General features: G+C 40.3%; 1 protein-coding gene across 1 annotated transcript in view; it reads left to right on the plus strand.

The window, feature by feature from the left end:
• Positions 1-17,661, plus strand: part of LOC126210472 (guanine nucleotide-binding protein subunit beta-like protein 1) — a 67,743-nt gene extending 50,082 nt beyond the window's left edge. The window contains exons 3-4 of the mRNA XM_049939707.1: positions 13,752-13,976; positions 16,887-17,661. Coding sequence (XP_049795664.1) covers positions 13,752-13,976; positions 16,887-17,192 — 531 coding nt within the window. The 3' untranslated portion in view covers positions 17,193-17,661. The remainder of the gene's footprint in view (positions 1-13,751; positions 13,977-16,886) is intronic.
• Positions 17,662-18,512: the final 851 nt, after the last annotated feature.

Genomic DNA, 18,512 nt, shown 5'->3' on the forward strand with positions numbered 1-18,512 from the left:
ACGTTGATATTTGGTGACTAAGGGGTACTCTTTTGTGGCTAGTTTTTGAGGGTGGTGGGATGATTTGGGGTGGGAGTGGAAATCCATGGGAGATCTGTTTGCGGACTAGGTCTGGGGAGTAGTGCGTGCCTGTGAAGCACTTTGAGACCCCTCAGCGTACTGGCCAAGGAAATTCTTGTCACTCTAGATATTCTATCTCCTGATGGTCAGGCTGCATGGGAGCAATTTTTGGTGTGAAGGTGATGACAGCTGTTGAAATACAGGTGCTTTTGGTGGTTGGTGGGTTTAATGTGGACAGAGGTGTGGATGGAGCCATCAGAGAGGAGGAGATCAATGTCAAGGAAGGTGGTATGCTGCATTAAGGAGGATCAGATGGAGTGAATGGAAGAGAAGGTGTTGAATGAACCTGAACCAGACTAGGGGTTTGGCATTTTGGGAGGCTAGGAAGGTATCCTCTAGCTGTCCCATAAACAGGTTGGCATAGGAGGATGCAATGTGGGTGTCCATGGCAATGCCATGGATTTGTTTGCATACCTTCCATTCAGAGGGGTAGTAGTTGTGAGTTAGGATAAAGTTAGTAAGGTGTATGAGGAATGAGGTAGTGCTTTTCATGTCTGAAGGCTGTTGGGAAAATTGGTGTTCAATAGCAGTAAGACCACGAACATGAGGAGTGTTGGCATTTAGGAAGGTGACGTCAACACAGACGAGTAGGGATCGAGGACGTAAAGGGGTGGAATCAGTGAAGGAACTGATTAGTATCTTTGATGTGGGACACTAGGTTACGGGCAATTGTTTTGGGGTGTTATTCAATGAGGGCCAAAATCCTTTCAAAAGTGTGAGCACAATAACAAGCCACAATGGGGCATCAAGGATTGTTGGGTTTATGGATTATTGGGAGTATGTAGAAGGTGGATATGCAGAGTGCCATAGGTGTGAGGAGGGAAATGGATTCAGGGGAGAGGTTCTGGGAAGGGTCAAAGGCTTTGAGCATGGATCTGAGGTTGTGTTGGACTTTTGGGATGGGAGTCAGATAATTGGCAGAGACCTTCTGCCAGGTAGTCACTGCAGTTCATAACAGTGATGGCACCTGTGTCTGCAGGTTGGAAGGTTAGGTCAAGATTTGTTTTGCAGTTTTTTATTGCTATTCTTTCTTCTTCTTCTTCTGAAAGGTTGGTGTTCTGAGGGAGGGACCTGGGGAAGGATGGTGAGGCCAAGCTGGAAATAAGGAATTCCTGGAAGGTGACCAGCAGGTAGCTACATGGGAGGGTCATGGTTGGCTGGTGGTATGAACTGGAAAAGACAAGTTTCAGTGTTGGGATTAGATTGGGTTCGGTAGGAGGGATTGGTGGCAAAAAAGTGTTTCCATTGCAGGAATCAGGCGAAGGAGAGTAGGTCTTTGACAAGTCCAGTGTGGTTAAATTTGGGTATAGGGCTAAAGATGAGGCCTTTGGATAGGACTGAAATTTTTGTGAGGCTGAGAGTTTTGGTGAAAAGGTTAACAACAGTGTTAAGGAAATGTTTCGGCTGTGTGTTTGGAGGAGTGTTGGTAGGGAGTTTTGGGAATGTGACAAGCTGAAAAGGTCAGCTAGGCAGGGTTTTAGGTGCTGTGAGAGATGGACCGGGAAGGTCACTGTGTGTGGTGTAAGGGTTGGACAGTGGTGCGCAAAGGTGGCAGTAGGATGTTAGCAGGTGGGATAACTTACGGCGATTGTCTGGAATGCTCCTCCAGATGCTGGAGGGCAAGGGACTCAATTTCAGAGGTGTGATGTATGTAGCAGAGGTTGTACTGTAGCAGTATCTTGCAAAGGGAGCAGAGGTGGTTCTGGGATGCATTTGCCATGGAGATGTGTTTTTGCAGTTCCAGGTTTGTGAGGGCAGGGGACTGGTGGAATCTGAAAAGGTGAAGGTTATTGTGAAAGGAAGGGTGTTATCCAGAGAAAGGAAATTTTTATGGTTAGGCCGTTGGGGGATTCCATGGTTCAAGCCGCATTTAAGTAATTGGGTGTGGGACTGGGTTTTAGCCAGAGAAAGGGAAACTTTCGTGAACTGTGAAGACCATACAGTATACGTGAGCAAAGCAGCAGGTGCTAAGCTAGTAATATATGTGTAAATGCACATGACACAGTTATAATTGTGGACGAGAGCCCTTACGGAAATGAAATGTATCCCGTAACACTTCGGCGACCGAGCCCTAGCATAGGTCGGGCACAGAACTGCTTCGAAACGACCGCACCCGAGTATAGGTCCAGCAGCTGTTGTACACCACTCACAGCCTATTAGCCATCCGGAAGCAGGTCGGCTACTGTGGTAGTGCTGCTGGGAACACCTGCCTGTATGAGCCTTGACTGCTGCTCCCCTCTGTGTTCTGGTTTTAGAAGTACATCAAAAGAAACGGCAAGACACACACAGCAGCTTCTATGACACCCTGCACCATTGTGCATTGGTGTAGCTGTGAGTTTCAAATATTCTTGTTACTGTTTGCCATTTCTTGTTAATTTTTCTCTCAAATATGTCACGTTTTCTGAGTGGGAAAGAAATTTTAGAAGCCTTAGAAGAAGAATTGGATAATTTTGGTTCTGAGTGGGAAATGTCTGACTGTGAAGAGAAGAAGAGGATTCAGATACAGGTAAGCAGCTGTCTAGTGCAGTTTTTCTTCAGTATTATTATTACGACCTATATTGCTTGAATTGCTTCAGTTAGCAGAAAATTATTCCTGTTCATCTCGTCTATCTTGCAGGGGAATCTGATGAGCCTGCATCTGTGCAGCTGTTGTTTACTGAACAAAGTACATCCTCTGCAACACAGGCGTTGGCTGCAACACAGCTGTCTGTACCTCCTACAAAGAGGCAACGAATTTCATGGAAAAAAACCATGGAAAAAACCCACTGATGCTGAATTAGGCTGGAAATTTTCTGATGATCAGCCTGCTGTGCCACAATTTGTAGAGAAAAGTGGAGTAATGGCAGCTGTTCATGAGAATTTCACTCCTCTCAATGTGTTTTCGATCTTTTTCCTTGATTCCATAATGAAACACACAAAATCCGAAACAAACAGATATGCAGAGTCTGTCTATGACAAATTCAAAGCAGCTTCCAGGGTAAAGCCTCACAGTTTTTGTAATTCATGAGTGGGAGTAAAGCTGCATGAAATGTGCTTTTTTTGGTATATTTATACACACATCGTGTGAAAAAACCAAAACTGACAGATTACTGGTCTACCAACATTTTTATTTCAACCCCTTTCCCTGATTTTGTTATGGCCAGAAACAGATTCAAGGCAATATTATGAAACCTGCGTTTTAATGACAACGCAACTTACGTTCCGAAAAGTCAACCTCAGCATGACCCCATGCATAAAATCAAGCCAATCGTGGTCTTTTCTTATTAGAATCACAAAAATCATTTTACCCATCAGAAAACCTCACTATTGACGAAGGCATGTGTGGTTTTTGTGGAAGAGTGGTATTTTGGGTTCACATAAAAAATGAACCTGACAAGTGTGGAATCAAGGTGTTTATTGTGTGTGATTCCAAAACTAGTTATGTTCTTAGATTGGAGGTGTATGCTGGTAAAGGAACACAAGACAACTCCATAATACCATTAGTTGAGAGGTTGCTAGCAGATTACCTGGGAAAATGCCACACTGTTTACATGGACAGATTTTATAGTTCACCAGCAGTATTCAATTTTTTGTGGAAACAAAAAATGAAAGCAGTAGGTACATGCATGACTAACTGGAAAGAACTACCAAACGAAATTGTTTCCAAAAAACTGAAAATCTATGAGTTTGTGTCAATGAGGAGGAATCATCTGCCTTGTTTGAAGTGGAAAGACACAAGAGATGTGCTATGCCTGTCCACTATGCACAAAATGACCAGCTTTGACACGTCTGTTCATACAAAGGAAGGTAGCAAAGTAAAATCAAAACCAGATGCCATTCTTGACATTAATATTTACAAAACAGGGGTCTACATCTACATCTACATCCACATCCACATCCATACTCCGCAAGCCACCTGACGGTGTGTGGCGGAGGGTACCTTGAGTACCTCTATCGGTTCTCCCTTCCATTCCAGTCTCATATTGTTCGTTGAAAGAAAGATTGTCGGTATGCCTCTGTGTGGGCTCTAATCTCTCTGATTTTATCCTCATGGTCTCTTTGCGAGATATGCATAGGAGGGAGCAATATACTGCTTGACTCCTCGGTGAAGGTATGTCCTCGAAACTTCAACAAAAGCCCGTACCGAGCTACTGAGCATCTCTCTTGCAGAGTCTTCCACTGGAGTTTACCTATCATCTCTGTAACGCTTTCGCGATTACTAAATGATCCTTTAACGAAGCGCGCTGCTCTCCGTTGGATCTTCTCTATCTCTTCTATCAACCCTATCTGGTACGGATCCCACACCGGTGAGCAGTATTCAAGCAGTGTTCGAACAAGTGTACTGTAACCTACTTCCTTTGTTCTCAGACTGCATTTCCTTCGGATTCTTCCAATGAATCTCAGTCTGGCATCTGCTTTACCGACAATTAATTTTATATGGTCATTCCATTTTAAATCACTCCTAATACCTACTCCTAGATAATTTATGGAATTAACTGCTTTCAGTTGCTGACCTGCTATATGCAAATGATTTCTTACTATGCATTTAGGAGGAAACAGATGAAGTGGTGGAAGAAACTGTTCTTTCACATACTTACAATGGCTGCAAAAAATGTCTTGTACTGGGGAACCAGGACTCCTGCTCAAAGAAGGAGCTGCCGTTTTTCCACTTTTCTACTACAAATTGGTGAAGGACTGTTTCACAAGCTACCACTTTGGCACTAGACAATGTCCCTAGTGAAACGCACAGCAACAGACTTCTAGGACGACACTTTGTAGAAAAAATTCCAGCCACTGAGAAGAAGGAGCGGCCAACTAGAGTGTGTAAAGTTTGCTCGGAGGGGGGGAGGAATTGTTGTGGTAAAGGCAGGAAACCAGCTGGTGGTGTCCAGGCTGCAATGTACCACTCTGCAGTCTAGAATGCCTCAAAATCTTCCACACTGAAGCTAATTACCTGTGAATTTACACAAAACTAAAAAATGCATTTTTTGTGAAACTGAAATCATACATTTTATGTTTGTTGTTACTGATTTTGTCGTCAACCAACTTGGTGGTAGTAAGGATCAGCAGTTTTATTTACACATGGATAACTTGTACAAGGATATTGAACATGTTATAATACCATAAATTACGAACAAAAAAAAAAAATTCCTTCATAGCCATTTACATAGTTACTGGTCTAGTTCGACAAGAATAGAACAGGTAGTCCGCCACTGCCTTATAGTAGAGGTAGTAGAGGCCATCCCAGCATTTGCCTGAAGTAATGTAGGAAAACAAAACCAGGATGGCCAAAGTCAAAGGAGGAATGCAAGGCAGGAAGGGGGGGGGGGGGGGGGGGGGCGCTCACAAAGCATCCTCATATAAAACTGTGATGCTTTCCTCCAAAACATAAATTTGGATGCTATGATTCAGCATGTGAAAATCATTTACCACCATTTTCTCTCGTTTAATGGGAGATTGTCAAAAAAAACAAAAACCATTTACAAGGAAATAAATCAAAAAATTATTTCATGTCTTTTGGATTTACCTATTCATAACTTGGGAACTTAACAAAGCCCACATCTAACACTAACCCAGATCAGACTTTTGCAGGTAATATCTTTCCTTTCATGGTATTATTTTAAATAATTTCTGAATACATTGCAGTGTGTGTGTGTGTGTGTGTGTGTGTGTGTGTGTGATCTCTGGAGTAGTTTATATAAGTCCTACCTACATGATCTCTACATACATGATCTTTGTCCTGTAAATGAAATAATCAGCTCAACTCTCCTACTGCTACACATTCCAATTACAGATATATTTTATCATGCTTGTTTCAACTATATCAAATTACTTTAAAGATGTTGACAATATTCTCCTTCGATAGTACCTCAGAAAAATTCTAGGAGAGGTTTTTTTAAAAAATACAAAATTGCAATTATACCAAGAAATGATCCTAAGCTCATGTGTCACAGTCCACTGGATGTTTACGATATTTCGATGAAGCTTTCCTTTCAGTTGCCTTTTCACTCGCGGAAACAAGAAAAAATCGCGAGGCGAGATGTTGGGCGAATATAGCAGAATTTCTGTCCAGATATTTGGTAACAGGTGAAGCAGTGTGGGGTCTTGAATTGTCGTGCAGTAAGAACCAGTCCCTAGAATGCCAAAAATCAGGGTAGCAATGTCGAACTGCTTGTCACAAATGTTTCAAGACTTCGACGTAAAGAGTTCGGTTCACTGTTTGACCTGGAGGAATGTGCTCATGGCGAACCAATCCTTTACTACCAAAGAAAGCGATCAACATTGTCTTTGTTTTGGAAGTTTGTCATTTGACTTTGAGGCTGGTGATCCAGGACTCCGCCATTCAGCACTTTGATGTCTTACAGCAATAATCTTTGACAGAAGTGTGGGATCACATCTTGCTCTGAACAATAGTTTAGGTGCACTTCCTCATCTTTCCTCTTTCTGCTCATCTGTTAATGTGTGAGGGATGAGCTTTGCATTAAGTTTCCGTTTTCCTAAATCTTCATGTAAAAACTTAAGACACACATCACAAGGGCATCACGATTCAAATTAAGCTCTTCTGATATCGCACGTGCTTTTACACAATGACCTTCTCACAATAACTGCCTTCCGTGCTTCACATTCGCAATAGTATTTATTGTAGATGGGCGGCCATCTCTGGGACCGTCTTGGACTGAATCTCTGCCTTCACAAAACTTTTTGTGCCTCTCAAAAATACGACATCCTGAAAGTGCATTGCCTGCATATGCTTGCTTAATCATGTCCACGTTATGCTAGGACTTTTCCTGAGCCTATGCAGAACTTGAATGTTCATTCTTTGACACAATCTGCATCCACTGTCACTGTAACTAACGTGCCAGGAACCCAGGCAGAGTATTGCTAAGCACAGCCTTGCCACCTAGTGAGCTTGTGTGGAAATATGGCCAAGATCATTTTGTGGTTGCACACATACCAGGCAACATGCAAATAACATTTGTTCCTTTTTAGTATTGCAAACTCAGAAATAAGAGAAAACCAGTCCTGGAACTTTCATGACAAAGGGAGTACATTCATCTAATACAGCCAGAGGAAAGAAATGTTCATCAATTGTTCCTGCTCTGTAGAGATTTAATTTGGTGAACTTGCAGCATCATTCCTCTGAACATTTCCCCGTGTGTAAAATGTACATTTTCATACGTGGAAGTGACATGCTTACTAAAATATGTCAGCATAATGCTCAGAATATTTTAATAAGTATTTCCCCTAGTGTGATTGACAGTGAGGATTTACCATCGCTTCAGTGGCTGCTAGGAGCCTCGCTTTTCTGTCGCATCCCTAGGCTGTCATCTGTCCTCGATTCTCCCTTTGTGGTGTCCTCCGCGTTTGTGACACAGAAAAAATCAGAGACACATTGGAAACAGTCACCGCATACTCTATTGTGCATATATTTTTCTAACCCTCTGATCATCTCACATTTTACAGCTGACACATCCTATAAAGATGTGCTGAGTCGCAAATAGGCTCAATACACACACACACACACACACACACACACACACACACAGAGTCGTGTATTGATGAAGGCGCATGGCCGAAAGCCTTAATTGTGAGTCTTTTTGTTGTGCCTATTTGCAACCCAGCATCTCTGTTGTATGGTGAGTAGCAACTTTCCTTCTCGTAATATTGTTACAATCCATCCTGGATCTTCCATTGTTTGACATCCTATAAAGAGGATTCTATGAAAAAAAGTGCAGTTGTCACTCGAGGTGGTGTGTCAAAGTGGAAGCTGGCCCTCTAGCCTCTCCCGATCACCCTATAAGTGGACAGGTTGTGGCTCCCTCAGCAGGGTCATAGCTGGCACATGGAAGAAGAGGTTTGCTAGTTACTGGTAACTCTAATCTTAGATGTGTCCAGGGCTGGAAAGAAGTTCAATGTGTGCTCAGCATGTCTGTGGGGCCTCAGCCAAGAGGTTGAGGAGACCCTACCTCTGCCTATTGACAGTGTAGGGGTTACAGTCATCTGCAAGTTGTGTCTCACTTCAGCACCAGTGACACCTGTCTCTTGGGTTCTGTGGCCACCTTCAGTTTGTACAGGTGACTGGCAGAAATGGTGAAGGCTGCTGGCCTCGCTTGCGGGGTGCAAGCAGAGCTCAGATTTCGCAACATCATTCCCAGAATTGATCAAGGCTGTTTGGTTTTGGAACTAAGTGGAAGGTGTCAGCCAAATGATTCCTTTGATTATGTGACCATCTTAGCTGCTGATTTCTGGACCTGTGTTATAGGTTGGAGAATTTAGGACTCACCTTGATTCAGAGGCGAGCTGCTAGATTTGTTACTGGTAGGTTCGAACAAGATGCAAGTATTACAGAGATGCTTCAGGAACTCAAATGGGAATCCCTGGAGGGAAGATGATGTTCTTTAGATAAGATGGAAGAAATTAGGGATTATGTGAATGTTTCCCTAGGAGTGCTGGGTGCAGTGTGTGTTCACAAACATTTGTATTCTGCCCAGCATTGAAGTCTGATGTTAGTTCTGCCAAAGTTTGCTGCCTGTCCTGTTCTACCACACCTGGACGGGTTTGTATCATGCAAAGGAAGCAGCTTCTTGGGTAGCAAAGTACTTATGTACACATGGAGATTGTTTAGGCTAGACGGTAGTTTGATGACTTCTGATAAACATTTGCCAATCAATACACAGAGAGTAAAATAAGACCACATATAAAGGCACTTCCACTGTCAAAATTTTAATGGTAAATTGCCAGAGTATTCGTAACAAGGTTCCAGAATGTACTGCCCTCCAGGAAAACTGGCCCACTCAAATTATTCTTGGAACCAATAGTTGGCTGAAACCTGAAATATTTAGTGAGGCTTGGAATGTGTATCGAAAAGACAGAGTAAATCCCCTAGGAGAGGAGTGTTCATGGCAGTCGACAAAAATATTGTGTCTATCGTGGTCGAAATTGAGTCTGACTGTGAAGTTATCTATTTGCGAATAGCAGTCCTATGTAGACTAAAGTTAATTATCGGATGTCTTTACTGGTCATCTGATTCCACCATAACAGTTGCAGAGTCATTTAAAGAAAGTCTGTGCCAGCTTGCGGTAATACACAGATCATACAATATTATTTGTGAGCAACTTCAATTTACTGAGTATAGACTGGAACGCCTTTGGGTTAATTTCAGGTAGTACAGATAGAGGGTCTTGTCAATTGCTTTTGAACACATTTTCCAAAACCTGTCTCGCACAGTTGGTTCGTAGCTCATATGCAATCTACATGTACATGTACATGTACATCTACATAAAGACTCTGCAATTCACTATTAAGTGGCTGGCAGAGGGTTCATCGAACCACCTTCAATTTATTTCTCTACCGTTCCACTCTCAAACCGCATGCAGGGAAAAACAACACTTAAATCTTTCTGTTTGAGCTCTGATTTGTCTTATGTTATTATGATGATCATTGCTCTCCATGTAGGTGGGTGTCAACAAAATATTTTCACACACTGCAGAGAAAGTGGTTAATTGAAATTTCATTAGAAGATTCTCCCACTATGAAAAATGCCTTTGTTTCAATGATTACCACTCTAATTCATGTATCACATTCTTGTTGCTCTCTCCTCAATTTCATGGTAATACAAAACGAGCTACCCTTCTTTGAACTTTTTTGATGTCGTCCATCAATCCTGTCTGATGCAGATTGCACACCGTATGGTAATACTCCGGAAGATGATGTGAAAGTGTAGTGTAGGCAATCTGAATAGTAGGCGTGTTGTATTTTCTGTGTTCTGCCAGTAAATCATAGTCTTTGGTTAGCTTTGTCCACAATATTATCTATGTCATCATAGCAACTGAAGTTGTTCGTAATTGTAATCCCTAAGTTGAATTGACAGCCTTTAGATTTGTGTTCTTTATTGTGTACACGAAATTTAGTGAATTCCTTTTGGTACTCATGTGGATGACTTCACACTTTCCCAGTCAATTGCCACTTTCCTCACCAAACAGGTATCCTGTCTAAATCATTTTGCATTTGGTTTTGATCATCTTATGACTTTATAATATGATAAATGATAGCATCATCTGCAAACAGTCTAAGAGTGCTACTCAGATTGGCTCTCAAATCATTTATACAGATCAGGAACTGCAAGGGGCCTGTAACACTTCCTTGGGGAATGCCAGGCATTACTTCTCTTTTGCTCTATGACCTTCCATCAGTTACTACGAACTGTGACCTTTCTGCCAGGAGATCATGAATCCAGTTCCACATCTGAGATGATAGTCCATAGGCACCAATTAGATTGGAAGGTGCTTGTGAGGTACAGTGTCAAAAGTCTTCTGGAAATCTAAAATATGGAATCAGTTTGATGCCCCCTGTCAACAGCACTCATTAATTCATGAGAATAAAGAGCTAGTTGTGTTTCACAAGAACAATATTTTCTGAATGCACGCTGGCTGTTTGTCAATAAATAATTTTCTTCAGGTTAACTCCTAATGTTCAAACCCAGTATATATTCCAAAATCTTAATGCAAATAGACGTTAGTGATACGCATCTGTAATTTAGAAGAGTATGTATGCTTGAAATAATGTATAAGCAGTTGTTAGTATTCCAATTAGACATTGACTGGACATTTAGGTACAGTATTATGGAGGTAGAGGGTTCATGGGCAAAGTTTAAACGGTGTAAATTGTGCCATGGATAAGTATGTGCTGAGTGAATGGATTGAGGATGGGAAAGGCTCTCCATGGTTTAATAATAATATTCAGAAAATGCTGAGGAAGTAAGGTTAGATGTACTGTTTGTTCAAGAAAGAATGTGCAATTGTTGACCGGCAAAAGTTAGTGAAAATTCATGTGTCTGTAAGAAGATCAGTGCCTGAAGCATTCAACAGCGTCCATTGTTATATCTTAGTGAGAGATCTTGCCAAGAATGCGAGAATATTTGGGTCCTATGTAAAATTGCTAAGCGGGTTGAAGCTTCTATCCAGTCACTCTTCCATCAGTCTGGAGTGGCAATAGAAGGCAGAAAAAGGAAAACTGAAGTTTTAGGGTTTGCATTTAAGAAATCATTCACACAGGAGGGTAGTACAAACACACCATTGTTTGACAGTTGGACAGACACTCAAATTGAGAGAGACTCCCTGGTGTAGAGAAGCAATTGAAAGAGTTGAAAACAAGTAAGTCACCAGGTCCATATGGAATCCCAGTTCGGTTTTACAGAGTAATTCAGGACATTGACCCCTTACTTTGCTTGCATTTATTGCAAATCTCTTGCCCAGTGCAATGTTGCAAGTGAGTGGAAAAAAGAGCAGGACAGTCCTGAGTATGAGAAGGGTAAAAGAATGGACCCGCAAAATTGCAGACAAGTATCCATAAAATCCGTTTGCTGCAGACTACTTGAACATAGTCCCAGTATAATAAACTTTCTTAACACTGAGAAACTTGTGTCCATGAATCAGCACAGTTTTAGAAAGCATCACTTGTGTGAAACTAGGCTTGCCCTTTTCTCACATGACATACTGAGAACTCTGGATGAAGGGCAACAAAAAGCTTCTGTCCACAAATCAATGAGGATGTAGAAATTCTCATGTGAAACTCAGCTTGCCTGTGTCTCACACAATATCCAGAGGGCATTTGCCTAGGTAGACCACTGTTAATGAAGGTATGGGCATATGCAATAGGTTCCCAGATATGTGAGCAGCTTGAATACTTGAGAAATGATAGAATCCAGTATGTTGTCCTTGATGGTGACTGTTTGTCAGAGACAAAGGTATCGTCAAGAAGTGTGATAGGATTCCTCTTTTCTCTGTATACATAAATTAGTGACAGAAGGGTGAGCAACAGTGCTGATGATACTGTTGTATATAGAAAGGTGTAATCAATGAGTGACTGTGGAGAATACAAGATGACTTAGAATAAATTTTCTACTTGGTGTGATGAATGGCAGCTTGCTCTAAATGTAAAAAAAAATATGAGTTAGTGCAAATGAATAGCAAAAACAATCCTGTAATGTTTGAATACAACATTAGTACTGTGCTGCTTGACACAATCACGTCAATTAAATATCAGGTGTAATGTTACAAAGTGATATGAAATGGAATGAGCTTGTAATGTTGGTAGTGGGGAAGGCAGAAAGTCAACTTCTGTTTGTTGGGAGAGTTTTAGGAAAAACTGTGTATCGGACACTAGTGCAACCTATTCTTGAGTACTGCTCAAGTGTTTGGGATCCTCGCCAACTCAGATTGGAGGAAGACATCGAAGCAATTCAGAGGTGCACCACTAGATTTGTTGCTGGAAGGTTCGGTCAGCACATGAGTATTATGGAGATGCTTTGTGCACTCAAATGGGAATCTCTGGAGGGAAGACAACATCCTTTTCTTTTGAGGTATTATTTCTAAAATTTAGAAAAACAGCATTTGAGGCTGACTGCAGAATGGCTCTACTGCCACTAATGTACATTTCATGTAAGGAACACCAAGATAAGGTGAGAAAAATGAGGTCTCGTATGGAGGCATATAGACAGTCGTATTTCCCTGATTCCATTTGTGAGTGGAACAGGAAATGGAATGCAAGTAGTGGCACCGTGCACCATATCATGGCTTGCAGAGTATGTAGACTGTAATGTAGTCCTAGATTTCTCTTACACTGGGTCTCGAAACTATGTATGTCCTGGGGTAGTGGTTACCTGCCATCACGTGACTGCCAATTTGTGTTTCGCAGCACTTCTTTGACTCACTCCCGTAGTTAACCACCCAGAGATGATTTCTCTCATCTCCTGCTAACCACGCAGGTATAAAGAAATCACTTTCCATGACATCTGCTAATCAGAAGGATTTCCTGACCTCTTATTTTCATTTCCAGTAACCACTGACACTATAAATCCTTAGTCACTGATCCCTTCTTCTGTACCTGTGAATTTTCCTCCAGGCAATTTACGATGTCTCATCACAGTTGGACTACAAAAATAATTTCTCGGTTTAACTGTACAAAAAGATATTTATTACAACATCATACAAGTCTTCATCCATCCGATGCATAATAAATTTTTGTATATCACTGTCCACTGTTGCCAGCCATTGCCATAGTATTATGGGTGAAATTGTGTGTGATATTTTCTGAGCTTTGTCAGTACCATACATACACTTAGACATTCAATGCTGCTGACCCACAAAGAGAACAGGTTGCTAATTTTGACCTACCCTTCAAATTTGTCTTTTCTTAACTTACAAATATTTACTGTAACAGTTCACGATACAGTCGCTATTTTGAGCAGTCAATGAATGATACTGAAGGAAAATGTTGTTCAGAAGCTTAGCAATGTTTCCAGAGCTAGCTAGTACAGAACACACACACAGGGCTCCACTGTCCTGACAGGTTACATTGTACTGGTGCTCCAGTAGAGTTCAGGTTGCAGTTCTGTGAAGCAGATTATCTTTTAGAGTGTATCTTAAATTGGTCTTTAATGTTAACTAGTACTATTATTAAAGTTTTGTTGTAATTAAAGACTCTAAATTCTGTGAAAAATGTGTTACAAATGTTCTGCAACTGTGCATCAGCTATCATAAATTTATTCATTCAGCAGAGAACAAAAGGTGGCTTGTTCAAAACAGTAGATTTATAGTGTGCATGCACAAATTCTGAATTTCAGCTTACTGTCCTCCTTTCACTTTTTCTAGGTGGTGAGTTTGCACGAAGCTAATGTGATGCATCTTTGGGATATCCGACAGCCTAGTGACCCCTGCCACAGCTTGAAACCAATGGACAGACATGAAGAATGTGAGGGTAACTCTATACCAGTGGCTGTAGACTTTGACATCAATATGAAACGTGGTGTGTACACTGGAATGACAGACGCACTGGGCACATTCACGACAGATGGAAAGACACTGAAACACTTCGAGGTACAGAACATTTACATTGCCCTAAAAGTTTTCATAATACCTCAGTCTTGAGGAGCAGCGAGTACTGTGAGATGAAATGTATTCTACTTAAAACTGTATTACCAAGTTTGCAATGCAAATAATAACAGTGAAAGGGTGGTGCAACAAATTCTTGGTTTAGTTCTCTTTTTGGATCGTGATTAATTAATATTCTTATATTATTCTCTTTCAAATAATTATTGTGACTCACAATGGACTTTTATTACTGATGTAAGCACAAACGTGTCTTGAGAGAATACTAGGCTTATTCTGAAAAACTAAAGGCTTTGCAAGAGTTTTCATTATAATTTTTTATTGATATTTTTATCCTGAATCATCATTTGCGACTTGTGCAGTATAGTACTCAGATGTCCTCCCTGACACTATGTACAGAATTTGTGGCTTCATGCAACACCAACTGTGATGTAGGGACATCTGCTGAGAGACTCTGACCACAGCATTTTGCCCGAGGAGTACCTCAAACAAATAATAAAATACCAAACAAGTATTTGAACATAAAGCATGGTATAACGTACATAAAAATGGCATCTTTTTGTAATATTTAATCACCATAGAAATTATAATAAAATTTGTTGTAGGCTTGTTTGCTCATTTATAGATGACTAAAGAAAAAAATATAAAATTATTCTGAATCAGAAAGGAATGTGGCAATACAACTCACTTAGAAACGAAATGCACCGGAAACCCAAGGGACTACAATGAAATTGCTGCAGGAAATATACGAAAAAATCGAAAAAGGAATTCCGAAGGTTGAAACTAGATGTAGTAAGTCAGTGAAATGAAATATATGGATGGGGTGGGAAGAAGGCAACGCCCTGAAGAACTGTGTGCAGTGGCACCAGAATATAATATGTGCATCCTGAAGGTAGCAGTGTTACTGATTCATTCGCTATCATCATCATCAGCTACCAGATGGTGCTCAGGAGGGTTGTTGGCCTTTTTTTATCCCCCCCCCCCCCCCCCCCCCCGGAGATAGTAATTGTGCTGAGTTTAGAGGTGATTGCAGCATTCATTCTAGGGTACAAGTATGTCCCACCACAGAGTAGATAATCCTGCTAAATAGCTTCTGCATTTGAATGAAGTCACATTGTGGGCCTACTGGAAGTTTGACGGATGCGTCAACAGATTACTCCAGATGTTGGCAGCATGTATTGGTGGACTGTCAATGCTTGCAGGATTGTCAATGCTTGCAGCAGTGGTCTGTGGAATGTTCCCACATCTGTACGCCAGAGTCAGGATGTCCTTGTAGTACAGACATGCGTTAAGACTGACACATTGTTTGAGAGTAAGTGGCCGACTGATCGTAATCTGGAGAAGAAATTTGGGCACGTGCTGCACTAGTCACAGAGGACCATTGGAACTGTGTATTGATGCAACTGTTCAGACACTCTTTGCTGACATAATTTATTTGGCCTGAATTTATTACACAATCCTACAATGGTGAACTATCTGCCACACCATTTTCAATAAAATGGCCTTGTCCTTATGGTGTTGCATTTTTTACTGGCAGTGTATAAAAAAGGTAAAGAGATTTGCAGAATTTTTACATGATGCTCAGTAGCTTTAAAAAAGTAGTATCTTGCAGATTGGTTGCATGATGTAATGGGTAAGGCAAGGCGTTCATTTGTAGAAGGTTGTGGGTTCATATCTCGCGACATATTTTGATTTTTTTTGTTTTTAAATTTTGATAAAAATGTCTTTGAACATATTTTATTCAGTTAATTGGTTTAAATGTAATTTTTTTTATTTTTGTTCCTTTGTTACATCATTTTAAACATAAGATATTTTTCATTTGTTCTCTCTCTTTTCCGTATAATTCTTTTTCCACTCAGAATTTTTGCGAAGCTGAATTTAATTATATTTATCTATTATGATATTTAAATATTTGAAAATGCCGATATATCAGTTAAAACATCAAAGATGAAATAATCTGTCTATATTGTCTGTGCAGTGGTGTCAAAAATGTGTTTTTTGCTACAAGATGTGCAATTTTTTTGGTGGGATCATCATACAAACATTTAAAACATAGCTTAAATTCCTATTGCACTATGAACAGAATAAGACAGATGAAGATTTAATGAAAGAAGGAAAATAAGTAAAATGAAATTCAGGCAAAATGAATAATAGAAATAATGAACGCAATAAGATGGGCGACAAAATAGGATGATAAAACGAAAGAAATTCAATTAAAATATATATATAAAATTAATTAAATTCACATGAATGAAGATTTCAAGCTGAGAAAGACTGAAAGGAAACAAAATGAGAGCGAATGAAGAAGTTGATATGATGATTAAAATGATGTAAGAAAGGGATAGAAGCATCAATTAAGTTTAAATGAATTAATTGAATAAAAATAATATTCAAAGTAATTTTGATACAATTGTAAAACAAAAGAATTTTAAAGTACCTGACACAATTTGAACACACTACGTGTTGTAAATGAAGGCCTTACGCTACCTATTACACCACACAACCAGTCTGTAAAATATTACTTCTTTAATACCTACATCACCATATAGGTGGTTTATAAAACAGGGACCTGTGACTGGGGATCTCTCCTTGTTAGATGTGAAACCTCCTTAAACACATAATCAGCAGCAGCAGCAGCAGCAAAATGTCATGTTTCAGTCTGTTCCAGAGTAATGCTTTTCTTCTGCAGTATATACTATGTCGCTGTTGAGGATAGGTGTGTAAAGTATGTGTTTCTATTGGCTTTTATCATTCAGTCTGGAAAGTAAAATTTGTTTGTTAAGATTAGCTAGTTCCCCTCTCCCCTCCTGTGTGGCTTACATTTCAGTAACTGTCATGGTAAAGCCTAACCTAAAATGTTCAAATTTAAAATCAAATTAATTTTGTTACTGTTGACAGATGAAGCACCCAATGAAAATGACAAATAGAGGAGCTCTGAGTGTCGTCATACAGCGAGTGGAATTTGCAACCACGAAAAGCAGAATTGCGGCCGTCGGCTGCTGTGACGGGACAGTGCGTGTGTACTCGTGGTCCACCGGCCGCCCACTTGCCATCTTGCCACACGGTGACGGCATATCTTCTGTGCAGGACGTCACCTTCTCAGAGGGGCCCCTGGAGTCATTGAATTCGGAGAGCGTGATTGTCGCTGCGGGAGCTGATAGCTCCGTCTCGTTCTGGAGTTCGGACTTCACGAGGAAGACTTAGTGCTGCGTGATCATCCGGTGTGAAGAATTTTTTGATGAACCCCTCTCCTTAAAAATACGTCTGCCCGGATATGCAAACGGGTGAGATGACAATGTAGAGCACGTCACCTCACCAAGGGAGGTGATGAGGGTGCCAGCTCACTCATACCTGCCCATGGATCTCCATGTAGAATGCAAAGTTGTGCTGTTTTAACAGAAGCGAGGATCACAAGTTGTAATATGTCAGGTGTGGAATATGGAATACTCGTAGTGGATGGTTATTTAACTTCTGACTGTAGGACTCTGGCTGAGCTGCAGTTACATTTGAGACCAGTATCAGACAACTGATAAAAGACTGGCAGGCAAATGTTACAATGGATGCACAGTGAATTGATAAACAGAATCCCAAAAAATGAGAACGTATGTCATAATGTTTGTAAGTTTACTATGGTCCTTGTATGGGCAACAAGTGAAATAAATAAAAATATAATAATAACAGTAATAATAACTATTACTTATTTAACATCAAATAATTGCATGCAGTTGATAAAATAATAGAATTTCAGGGAATGTATTGGTTTACTCGTGCAAATTTTAGATGTACGGTGTCAGGTATAAACTTATAACTGAAGAATCTGGGATTTCATGTAGTATAACTTGCTACCTTTTACTTACGCACAGTGTTCATTTATAGATGTTTCAAATAAACTGCAGTGTCAGTAATGATAGGTGTTAAAGCTTGTATTGACAAATGGTATATGACAAATTAACTCATGCTGTGAGTGTTTAATGAGGGATATTTTTTTAATTGTCCTTTGAATTGTGATACAGCATCAAATTTTTGGTTCAACTAACAAAAAACAATCAGTGTAGAATGCAACAGGTGTTTACCAAAGGAGATTACCGTTGTTTGAATTAAGACTTCAAAAGTTCTTGGCTTGTATTAGAGAGGCATTTGTTGAAACGTTCACAGCAAATGCGTTCATTCATTCGTTGACACTTCATGTTCTGTAAATCCGATCGGGTATGTTGGATGTTGTCAAGTTGTCAAGTTGTACAGTGACAGGGTCTGCTTGGAGCTGATATGTCTGGAGCAGCATTGACTTTTGAGAGTAAAAGCCTTTACCAGTGTGGATATTTGCTTTGCTATACATAATGCACAAGCCACCATATGGTATATGGCAGAGGGTACCTTGTACCACTACCACTCATTTCTTTTTCTGTTCCACTCTCAAATGGAACAAGGGAGAAACGACTGTCTACAGGGTGTCTCAAACCTTCTGGGTCAAATTAAAACAGCTGATAGAATGTCCACAGCATATTATATTAAGGTAGGGAACGA

This window comes from Schistocerca nitens, chromosome 10 (assembly GCF_023898315.1).
Source record: "Schistocerca nitens isolate TAMUIC-IGC-003100 chromosome 10, iqSchNite1.1, whole genome shotgun sequence".
In the NCBI taxonomy this organism is placed as follows: Eukaryota; Metazoa; Arthropoda; class Insecta; order Orthoptera; family Acrididae; genus Schistocerca; species Schistocerca nitens.